General features: G+C 38.9%; 2 protein-coding genes across 2 annotated transcripts; both read left to right on the top strand.

Annotated features, from left to right (window-relative positions):
• The first annotated feature begins 1,496 nt into the window (after nucleotides 1-1,496).
• Nucleotides 1,497-6,423, top strand: tmem119b (transmembrane protein 119b). Its single transcript, XM_083793190.1, has 2 exons — nucleotides 1,497-2,063; nucleotides 3,660-6,423. Exon 2 carries the CDS (start codon nucleotides 3,672-3,674, stop codon nucleotides 4,506-4,508), a length of 837 nt encoding a protein of 278 aa, XP_083649316.1. The 5' UTR covers nucleotides 1,497-2,063; nucleotides 3,660-3,671; the 3' UTR covers nucleotides 4,509-6,423.
• Nucleotides 6,424-10,004: 3,581 nt separating this feature from the next.
• On the top strand, nucleotides 10,005-11,497 carry LOC310879463 (chemerin-like receptor 1). Its single transcript, XM_083794175.1, has 2 exons — nucleotides 10,005-10,057; nucleotides 10,166-11,497. The coding sequence occupies exon 2, from the start codon at nucleotides 10,179-10,181 to the stop codon at nucleotides 11,208-11,210; it is 1,032 nt and encodes a 343-aa protein (XP_083650301.1). The 5' UTR covers nucleotides 10,005-10,057; nucleotides 10,166-10,178; the 3' UTR covers nucleotides 11,211-11,497.
• The last annotated feature ends 522 nt before the right edge of the window (nucleotides 11,498-12,019 follow it).

Genomic DNA, 12,019 nt, shown 5'->3' with positions numbered 1-12,019 from the left:
GCCCTGGTGGTATTTCACATAACGGGAGACGGGAAGGGCGGTTATGGTCAATTGAGATTATGTTGATAGCCTAATTTGTTTAATACTGAGATGAACAATTGCAAGTTTTTACATGTTAATTTTAGGGTAAATTATCTTCTACAAAATAAAATAAAATAAAAAACACTGCTGCAGAGACCACAACTCATGACCCTGGGCCAGATGTCTGGCTTCATGAAAGGCCTTTATTTATCCTTTGGCTCAAATTGATATTCACTTCCTTTCATTTGAAAAAGGAAACTAGGGATCTGGAGCCCATGTTTGAGGAAGAACACATGCCTCTTGCCTCTAGTTTCAGCTTTGTCTCATTAACATCATTGAACACAACTTCAAAAGACTTAAAACATAAAAAGATTAAGCCAGAAAATAGCAGGCCTACAAGCTCAAAACATGTCACAATGCAATGTGTTATGTTCAACATCATCGCATGGCGGAGTGCGGAATATTTAAGCATAATTGTTTGTTGCATACGGAGTATGTCTTTATAGGTATCAATAGCCATATCAGTGCTTCAGTTTGGAAGTCTGATCAGCTATGTTGTTTACTTCACTCAGTCCTTTCCTGTCTAACTATTATAGTCTTATAGTGGACTATACACAAGTGGACTATACACAAGGAAATGGTTGATTATGTGCATTGAAAGTGACTTACTTTTTAAGCCAGTTGCAAATATTGACCTTCTTGGCATTCTTGTGTATTGTGTACATTTTCTAAATGTGATTTTCAAAGGAGAGCAGATTCAACTCAATCAAATTAATATCGACCAGAACTTAGGAGACTGAGAATGCATGACCTCATCTCATGACTCATGGTCCTCTTCTTGACCATATAAAGTTAGACTTGTCTTGATTGATTGCAAACATTGTATACTTGCCAGATACACAAGCTAAAACTGCATTAGGCTACCTCTGAGTCTGCATACACAGACACACACATGCACTCATAAACATACACACTCATTTTGACTTCCTTGCGCACATTCACTCTTCCCAAAGTGGTCACACATTGCTCATGTTTAATTCGATGCCTCTTTGTAGAACACCCTTCACATTGTTTGAAAGAACACCTTCAGCATGTGCCCTTCTCAATTCCACCTTTTCTGAGCTGGTATGGGGCTTATGTCTGAACAGGAAACATTAACTCTTTCCTGTGAGGGCTGGTCACTAAGAGCTGCCTAACTATTTATACCAAGGCAGGTCGGCTGCAAGTCATCAGTGTCTCGTCTGTGTCGGAAACAAAGAGGTAAAAAGTATGGACCACATTTTCAGTCAGAGGAGCCATATGATCATCCCTCATACAGAGTGTTAATTTAATCCTGGTAGGTCCATCTGTATGCACTCTGTGTTAAATGAACACTCTGGATTTTGTTGTGTAGAAGTAGCCTACTGATGATGGGGAATGAAAAAGGAGATGTTGAAATGTCATCAACCATTTGCATTTGTGTAAAACAAAAATACTGTGCATTGTACAGTGTACTAATGCTCCTGCATGTGATGTCCTGACCCGAAGGATTTGTACAAAATCAATGGCAGAATGTGCGTTATAGTAGCACAATGCTTTTTAGTTATTACGTTATTATTTAAGTTATTACATATGTCTTATACCCAAAACAGAATTAACTATTGTTTAATTTCTCTTGTCTGTGTATTGTTTCTGGCATTGCCTACCCATGAGTGCCAGGACAGGAGAGCAGGAGTCCCCTGCCCCCACTGCGCCTCATAAACTCCTACCTAACAAGAACAATCTGTGTGTAGGCCAGAGCACAGCCACTCACTGTGGAACTGCAAGACATAGGGGGAGGAGAACATTGGAGAGGGAAGGAGGGATTTGTCTTCATGGCTAACAACTTCTTTTTGCACCACCATCCAGAGAAAGCCCCAGCCTGAAATCTGAAACTGTACAAGTTACACGGTACAACAGACAAACGACTTTTCTTCCTTCTCCCTCAGTTTACTTTCCTAGACCATTTTCAACTGAACTCACAGCTCCAGAGAAGACTCCTTTGTGTGTGGTGATATTTTGTGGTGAGTATAAATGGTTATTTCAAACTGCCTTTTCATTGTTGCTCTGTATTGTTTCGATTTTTTCCACTGAAGCTTTAGACCAAAGTGTAACAACACATGATGTTAACTAACATAAGCACTATGTGGGATGACAGCATCAGTACGCCTTCAGCAATGTATTCAGTTCAGAGCAGAATATTTCAATTAAGCCTACGTTTAATGTCAATTCAATTTCAGACTTTAAACTGGACCAAAGACAAAAGTTAAGTCATAGACTTAATATATTTCTACACACGTAAGCTATATTGTCATAACTTATTACTGCTTAGAAAGTCATCAAGTCCAAAACTCAGCATATCAGAAATCACCAGACAATGAATGTGATTAATTCTTAAATGATTCATGACAGTGGTTCATTGCATGTACAGTATATGTGATGTGACAATATTAGTCCAGTGCGATCTCTTGAGTGCCGAGCAGACCTTCCTGTGAGCCAGCTTGGACACAGATGGAATGGAAAAAGAATGAAGGGGTAGTATCTGTGGTTCTTAGACAGTCCCAGGAAAGTCCTCCTAATGACCCACACTACTACAGTATATCAAAATGAAAGCAGTGGTGTACAGTAAAGTAGCTAGTAGCTACATACATTTACTAAGTACTGTACTCAAGTACAATTTTGAGGTTTTTTTCTTTTTACTTTAGTGGAGTATTTCAGATTTTCAATACTTTTACTTACTCCACTACATCTCTGAGGAAAATATTGTACTTTTACTCTACAATTATCTGAAAAAGCATTAGTTACTAGTTACTTTGTAGTTGCTTTCTTTTTTTTTTTTTAAGATTTTTTTTTGCGGCTTACGCCTTTTATTGGTTTTTTGAAGGGACAGACAGTAGGCTGACAGGAAACGGGAGAGAGATGGGGGAAGACATGCAGTAAAGGGCCAAGGCCGTGTCGGGCTCCGGAGTCGAACCCACGGCACACTGCGACTGGATTACCAGTCGGGTGCCCAGACAGTTACGCCACTGCCTGGGCCTACTTTGTAGATTTTGATTATTACAAAACACACTAACCAATTCAGCTGTATTATATTTCGGCTATTTGAAAATAGCAGATCTGCAAGTCGGCTTGTAGATCGGCTATTTTCACAAGATTTTTTACATATTTTGAACTTGTACAATGAGTACTTTTACTGTTAGCATATTTTGACACACAATACTTTTGTACTTTTAATCAAGTAGCCTACAGGATTTTTACTTGTCACAGTGTATATATCTACATTGCACTATTGATACTTTTACTTTAATAAAACATGTGAATGCAGTGCTACTTCCATCACTGCAGGATGAAAGCGCTAGTCCTGCAACAGCATGTGTGCTCAGTTGATTGCGTAAATCTGAATTTAGTTTGAGTTCTGGGAATGCTTTATTTGAATTATTTTTCTGAAATTAAATATATACTGTATATATGAGGGAAAAAAACCCAATGATATACTTTATTAACCATCCAATATTACTCAATTACTCACAATGTTATTCCATCGTTGGTGCAAAGGAATAAAATAAAGCATCACCATAGCACAGATAATTTAGTGATGATGTGTGATGTGTTATTTGCAGATCCTACATGGAATGATGTCCCTCATGGCGCTTCGCTTGATTGGTCTGTTTGTGGCTCTATGGTCCAGCAGCAGTTTGGCCACAACCCTCCCTTTCCACATTGCAGATGAGGGAAGTGCAGATACAGAGGGGCCAACTTACTTGGTCCCCACTTCTTCACTACTGGCTACAACTAGCCCAGCCACTGAATACCAAACTACACTCCTGTATCAAGTTGTTGACTTCCTCCAGTCCAACTTACTCATTATTCTTGTTGGCACCACCCTTCTCGTTGTTATTCTCCTCATTATCTGTGGTGCAGTCTTCATGAGCCGCAGGCAAAAGGTCAATGCCTACTACCCTTCATCATTCCCCCCAAAAATGTATGTGGACCAGAGGGACAAGACTGGAGGTACCAAGCTATTTAATGAAGTGCCAGAAAAGCCATCTATTGGTCAGGAAAGTGGGCCAATGGACTCTCAAAAGCAGTTACAGGCAGATATTATGAGGGTGGCTAAAAACCTACGGACACCAAACAAAACTCCTGTTGATGAGAGTGAGGCAAAGGACTCCAGTCAGAAAGCAGCAGAGCATAGTCCTGAAGACAGTGAAAGAGATAACAGCCTTCTGGACAGCCATACACCTGAGAAACACGTGCAATGTGAGCTGTCGGATTGGGAAGTGGCTGGAGCAGTCATCAGCCCAGAGATGCCTCTGATCCCTCAAGAACAGGCATGCCTAGAGAGAGATGTCTCAGATGAGTCTGCATCTGTTGCCTCACAAGTTCACCAGGACCAACGTCCCACATCAATTCACAAAGACTCTCCTCCTGTGCTTCAGTTGATCACAGGAGAAAAAACTGCTTTCTAGCAAAGGATACTTCCATTTGGAATCGACCACAGACTATTTTATAGGTAAACAACATGACAGCTCTGTAAATACTTTCTATTTTGACAAAACAATACTACATACAACAGGATCTTGTAGACTTTTCTTTGATTCATTGATCAAATGAATGGGTCAAAAAAATAATAGCTGTTACAATCTTTGGATGAAGACAAGGTGAGACAGCAAGAAGAATTTGTAAGCATAATGAATATTTACATTGTCCTGTCACATGCAGGACAATGCATTAGTGACATCAGATTATGTGTCCCTATCCAAATCAGGTTCTCCAATAGCCTTTTCTTTTCTTTGTACAGGATGGTAATGGGTTTGTTGGGAATGGGAATGTTTCTTAAGCCCTAACCACACCAAAGGGTCAAGGCGGTTTTAGTGTTGTCCCTGCGGTGTGTGATATGTCCTGTTGAACGTTGACCCTATAGTGATTCAACGCATTGGCCCAAACCACACCAAAGGGTCAAGACGGCGTTAACTCCTTGCAACCGTTTGGACCCAAGGAGTTGCATGGTGACCCTTTGGTGTGGTTAACAGCTGGAAATCGGTTCGAAACAGAATTCATTTTGTACCTTATAGCTATAGCCTGTTGATCATGGATTGAAAAACAATTATTATTTACTGGACATGCTCAATATAAACTAGGGCTGGGCATATCGATAATGTATTATGAGATTAGATATCGTCTGGGATTTTGGATATCATTCTGTGCTATGATGTATTTTCCTGGTTTTAATTGTTTTGGCCTTAATTTTATACTTTCAAAAGTGTTAAATATTAAATGTTTAAAAACAAGAAACAGAGGAGTACAAGGAGTGCATGATGGCGAGTTAAGAGCTTGTAGATACATTTTTGCTATTTATTATATTGTTAAAATATTGTGATATTAGATTTTATCCACATTGCCCAGCCCCAATATAAACTGTTCAAGAAAAATAATCCAATGAAAAATAACATACACAACAGTATGATTAGCTGCTGATCCCACCAATCCGAACAAAAGAAAATTGTTACACTCTCCAGCTTCATTTTAGATTAATTTTATTTACTCTAAGTTCAGAGAACTCAGGAAAAACAAACACTATTGTTGAGTATTGATATAGGTTTCCAAAGATGCATTTCTATAATCTTAGTTGCAACCGCCAAACGATTGGTCCCTATAGTGCACTATAGTACACAAAGAAACAGTGCTTAGGGTGTGTGGCTATATATTCAATCAATATTTACCACTACTTCTTCAAGACATTCTTAAAGTTGCAACATATGCTTGCTCTCACTCTTTGAGATAAGGCATGACTTGTACTAGGGGTGTAACGATATATTTTTTACAGCGATACGATACGTATCACGATACATGGTTGACGATACGATACATGGACGATATTGGTTCATTATGGTCTATTTTTCGATAGACCAATTGTAGCTACTGTAAACCTTTTTACCCATGATTTGAACCCTGCGGCTTATACAACGGTGCGGCTTATCTATGGATTTTTACAGCTAACGCAGAGCCATCTAAGGCTCTGAGCTAACGAAACGGCCACTAGGGGGCCACCTGCGGCTTATAGTCCGGTGCGGCTTGTATACACATATTTGGGATTTTCCCTAAATGTGGCTGGTGCGGCTTATATTCAGGTGCGCCTTATAGTCCGGAAATTACGGTATATGGAATGGAAAAGTGATTAAACATATCTTTTTATTTATTTTTAATTGATTATTTACATTGCAAAACGATACGATACAAACTCAGAAGGATACGATACGATATTTGTTTACATATCGATATACTTTGTTTTTTTATTTATTTAAATCGATATTTTCATAGTTACTACATCGTTACACCCCTACTTTGTACAAATCACCCGATCATTGTGCGTTGTGACAGGCTGTGACAGGCTAAGAAAGGGTTAGAACCAGGGTGCCACAGTGATTAAATAATACTGTGCTGTCTAAATGTGGTTCAGGGTGTATGTGTGCTAGTGTGCATGAATAATATAGAAAGCTTTCTCTTCTTGGCAGTAGAATGCATGATGCCGTGTTCCTTTTAGTTGCTGGCTGTGACTGCCACCTGCTGGTCTTCTTGCTGTTTCAGACGATAATCAGCCAGGGCAGCCTTAATCGCATCTTCTGCGAGCACTGGAAAGGAGCAAATACAAACCTGAATGAGCATACTAGAACAGAATACAGCCACTATAAGGTGTATAACTTATAAACATTGAAACATTTAAGAAATCAAATGAGCACACTCAGATTCAGACTTACTAGAGCAGTGAAGCTTGACTGGTGGAAGACTGAGTTCTTTGGCAATATCTGTGTTCTTTATTGTCAAGGCTTCCTCCACCTGTACAAAAGAGGTTACATGAACTACACGATCAATTCCATTGTTCGTGTGTGTGTGTTTTGTGCGTGTGTGTGTTTTGTGTGTGTGTGTGTGTGTTTTGTGTGTGTACTCACAGATTTGCCTTTCACCCATTCTGTCACCAGGGAGCTTGAGGCAATGGCAGAGCCACAGCCGAATGTCTTAAACCTGGCATTCACAATCTTCCCTTCATCATTCACCTCGATCTGTTGAATAAAGTCTTGTTTTACTATACATAATTGTTATCTAATTATGTACAGTGCGTACAGTGCGTGTACACAATCTTTCCAATGTTTGAAAATAATAGTGACAATTCCTTTTTGATGAAAGAACAGTTTGCTAAAATACATTTACGCATCACATTTTTTTCATGAATAGCCTGAATCATAAAATAAAAAAATGCCTAAATTACGAAAGTTAGTGCTAGAATACATATACAGTTACACCAATATGTAACATGCCACTGGATATAAAAGGTCCACGTTGTCTGTGGAAGGATTATTTGTTCATGATTTTGAAAAGCTTATGCGACCTCATACAGAAATCAAGCACATCCAGATGTACTGTAGATTTAATATTTTTAAAAATCTGTATTTAGAGGAGAAACCTTGAATATGATATTTATCAAGATAAATAATTAAAGAAATACCTGAAGTTTCATCACATCACCACAAGCTGGAGCCCCCACCAAGCCTGTACCAACATTCCTGGAGTTCTTGTCCAATTTTCCAACATTCCTTGGGTTCTCATAATGATCCACCACCTTGGGACAGTGGAAAGGGAAGACATTCTCTTATAAACCTGTTATAACCCTATTTTTGGATTTCTTTTTTCAACTTTAGGCTCGAAGATAACAAATTGACAAGCTAACAACTGACATATTGTGAGCTTGTAGAGTGACTAATATATATATGCGATACATCACATGAATAACTGCCCTTTGTGTAGCCCCTTCTTGAGGCTATATACCGTCCGGTGATGACAAATTACAGGATGCTGCTGTTTTTGTAGTTAGAAACTAGCATTGTTTAAGGGGAAACTAAAACACTAGTAGCCTATAGAGGATTCCATTGTCTGCTGTAGTTATTTGTCCTCCGCCCGAACTTACCCTCTCCCCCAGTTTCTGCTGAGTCATTCTGAAAACGGTGCTGCAACTTTGCAAGATATTTACGCTTATGACACAAACATAATGATGGGCAAATCTTTCTGCATTGTTAAATGCACATGTATGTACACAGCACTAACCTAGTATTGTCAGTTGATGCTGATAGCTAAATTGTTTATGAAAATACATATCCCAAAATTATTATATTAGGTTGAACAAATGATAATACAAGGCAACCCGTCTCAATTTACATACATGAATCGACTTCACTGAGGGGAATAGTAAACAACATTAGTAATCTAGAGATATAGATAGATTAGTAATTTGTTTCTAAATCTATATTTAATCTAATTACAGTAGGCTACAACTTAATTATTAGCCCTATATCCTATATGCATTTATCAGTTGATGTTGGGTGATGTTGGGTCTCAGTAGCACTGCAATGTTATGTTGCACTGAAGATTAAACTATGGATTATCAAAGCATGCATACTTAGTAGTGTTAGAAGCAAATTACTTTCTAACATGTAGCCTAAAGATTTCTGATGAATACAAATTATAGGCTATTTGATAGAATTATTAAAAAAATAATCATTAATGCCTTGAATTTCCCTGTCTGCAATAGTTTTTTTTTTATCCCTAAACTTTCATGAAGAGTGAGAACTGAAATAGCCCATCAATTCACCATGTAGCCTATGTAGGCTAATGCTATGAGATTGAAATACACTGCCTAAACCTATATGACATGTTGCATCATTTGGCCGAAGTCATCATGGATGGTTCTTGTAACTGAATTATGTTGATAAAGCCATCACATTTGGGGAAGAAGAAGACATTATTCTGGTTCAAAGCAGTATATATATTATTATTATTATTATTATTATCTAAACGAAATAACTCCATACTGGTTTAACTCCGAATGCGAACGAAAATAAAAGCCTGGATACCGAGGCTAATACCTTTTAAATGTTTAAAGGTTTAAATGTCCTGTCAAATGACATTGACCGTAACTAGCGGTTGATGTCTTGTCTTCTTCACTGTGCGTGAGTGCGACAAAAAAAAACAAATGTCACAACAACGTTATAATTTAATACATTTACCTTCTCGTGGTAACAGCACTGGGAAATATATTCCGGAACAGAAACTCTACTCCTAAGAAAAACAAGAGGACTGATGCACTTCTTCGCGAGTACCCCCGCCATGTTTATCAAAATATTAAGTGACGCACTTTCCTGGATGTCTGCGTGCTATGGAGTCTGGAGAGCATTGGAGACACCGCTCAGCGCTCAGCTAGTCAGCTTGCTTGGCAATGGCTGTTGGCTTCCATTGACTGTGTGTGATTGGCTAGTGCGCGCCAGTGAGGGAAAATGTAAACACACACGCAGAGTCACACACACACACACACACACACACACACACACACACACACACACACACACACACACACACACACACACACACACACACACACACACACACACACACACACACACAATATACCTCAGATGTATTTTCACCCGAATGTGAAAAGGGTTGAAAACCACTGCCCTACCCTATTTTCTATAACAAAAAAGTTTCAATCAATCAATCAATCAACCAACAAATCCTTTTTGAGCCCACAGATGTCTCTGGTCTCTGCAAGTGAGGTATATCACCAACACCACTCGTCAACTCGCCAACACCATGTCTACAAAACATTCTCCCAAGCCCTAAAACATCATTTTCTTTATACTTTTAGTTTTATAGGCATTTTAAAAGGCATATATAGGCATACAAAAAAATATATAGCCTATAGTATTATTATTAATAATAATAATAATAATAATATTTTCAGTTAAACACGCTTTCAAAACTACTCAACTAGTCTCAAGATGTGAAGATTTGAACATAATTCAATAAAAGGGCTATAAATGATAAATTGCGCAAGTTACCAACCTCCAGAAGCAGAAGTTAGAAGTAGCACATATTTAGGGAGATTCTATTAAGCACAGCACAGATTCTAAGCACATATAGTGTAGTGGTAGCTGCCATTCACATTGATTACATTTTGTACAGTAAGGTGAGTTCTCTGGCTAATGAAAATTATATTTCAAACCTATATGTTGTGAGGGCTGTATGATTATTGTGTATGTTCCTATGTATTTACAAGTTCTGTTCTATACCTTAGGAGAAGTAAATACATGGAAGGATTGCAAGACTATGAAGATTATGAAGATTATGTTTCAGACAATGGAACCAATTTCAACTCATCTTCAGGTGTCATGGATCTCAGTAGCATTAAGTCATTTTGGACTGATGTTCTGGTAGCAATCAATGTCATTATATCCATGATTGGATTTGGAGGAAATGCTTTGGTCATTTGGATGTCTGGCTGGAAAATGAAAAGGACTGTCAACACCACCTGGTACCTCAGTTTGGCCATCTCAGACTTTGTGTTCTGTGCCTGTCTGCCCTTGGATACGATCTATGCTGCCACTTCAAACTGGATTTTTGGAGTGGCGTTGTGTAAGCTGACCTCCTTTGCTTTGTTTCTCAACATGTTCAGCAGTGTCTTCCTGTTGGTTATGATTAGCATTGATCGCTGTATTATCATTACATTTCCTGTGTGGGCACAGAACCACCGGACACCGGACAAGGCATCTGGAATGGTGGTCCTCATCTGGACCTTCTCTGCAGCCCTGGCATTACCTGCACTGGTCTATAGACAAACCAAAGTCCATGGGTCTGTCACACAGTGCTACACTGAGTACAAGTCTGTCTCTAGACACAAGGCAGTGGCTCTGATTCGATTCCTTTGTGGGTTTCTGGTTCCTTTTCTGGTGATTGTTTTTTGCTGCTTAGTTCTGTGTATGAAGATGAGAAATATAACCATCAAGTCTACAAAGCCTTACAAAGTCATGGCTGCACTCATCCTGTCCTTTTTCATCTGTTGGGTTCCTTATCACACCTTTGTTCTTGTTGAGTTTGACTTACATCCACACAGCCTGGAAGTAATTAAAACTGGGCTAAAGGTGGGAGGCACTCTGGCTGCAGCAAACAGCTTCATGAATCCAATTATCTATGTGTTCATTGGTAATGAATTTAAGAAAACCTTCAAGCGATCTTTCATGTCGAAGATAGAACATGCAATGGCAGATGATGGTCGCACAGTTGCCCCAAACAACTCTAGGTCTAATGGCTCTTTTCAACTCAGAACCGTAAGCCATCTTTGATGATCAATGACGATACATCAATATTGTCAGTTACTGGGAAGTCGGAGGTCAAGAAATTGCACAGAAAATGGGGAGAAGTGTACCGGAGAGTCATCGATCATTAAATGTGCTTATGTGCCCATATATAATCGCATGTGTCTGAAGTGTCTGAATGCAGTAATGCAGTGCCTGTATCTTGGCTTCAATTTGAATAGAGGAATCAGAAGAGACTTTAATATAGGCCTACTTTTATAAAAGTAAATGTATTAATGTTTGCCATTTACAAAAAATATATATCAAATAAAATTAGAAAGCATCTATCTATCTTGTCTGCATTGGAGTTTTTCAGGAAGTGAAAATGGAGGTTAAGTGGACATTTTGTGGTCTATTGAGAAATCTGGTAAATGTAAATGTCGACTTGTCGAGGCTCCCTTGCTTAGTGGCGACATCACAAGCCAAACTCCTGACTTTGCGTTTACGGAGACTTTGGGTGGCCTGGTGGAAGGTCACGGTGGAAGGTGAAACATGCATGGTTTGTTGTTTGGACTTTGGAGTGAGCTTCGAGGTTGTGTCCTAGATGTGTTGCTGTTCAAGGATTGGGCCCCATCTGCCACCACCTGTGACAGTGGTTGAAACACTCCTTTATTGGTATGAACAAACACATTGTCATGGCAAGAGTAAAACAAAACAATCAAAACTAAGAAATGTACGTAGAATGAAAAGGGAGTAAAGAAATATATATATACAAAAAGAGCTGTGTCACATCATCACATTGCAGTAGAAAATATTTGAGCTGCAATTGTTCATATGTAGGCCGCCGCCTATTGCTT

Source organism: Protomyctophum parallelum, assembly GCF_964188405.1.
Source record: "Protomyctophum parallelum genome assembly, chromosome: 21".
Lineage (NCBI taxonomy): Eukaryota > Metazoa > Chordata > Actinopteri > Myctophiformes > Myctophidae > Protomyctophum > Protomyctophum parallelum.
This window is presented reverse-complemented; position numbering and strand designations above follow the sequence as displayed.

Excerpts from the sequence above, each read along its gene's own strand:
- tmem119b (XM_083793190.1), top strand. The coding sequence starts at position 3,672 with ATGATGTCCCTCATGGCGCTTCGCTTGATTGGTCTGTTTGTGGCTCTA.
- LOC310879463 (XM_083794175.1), top strand. The coding sequence starts at position 10,179 with ATGGAAGGATTGCAAGACTATGAAGATTATGAAGATTATGTTTCAGAC.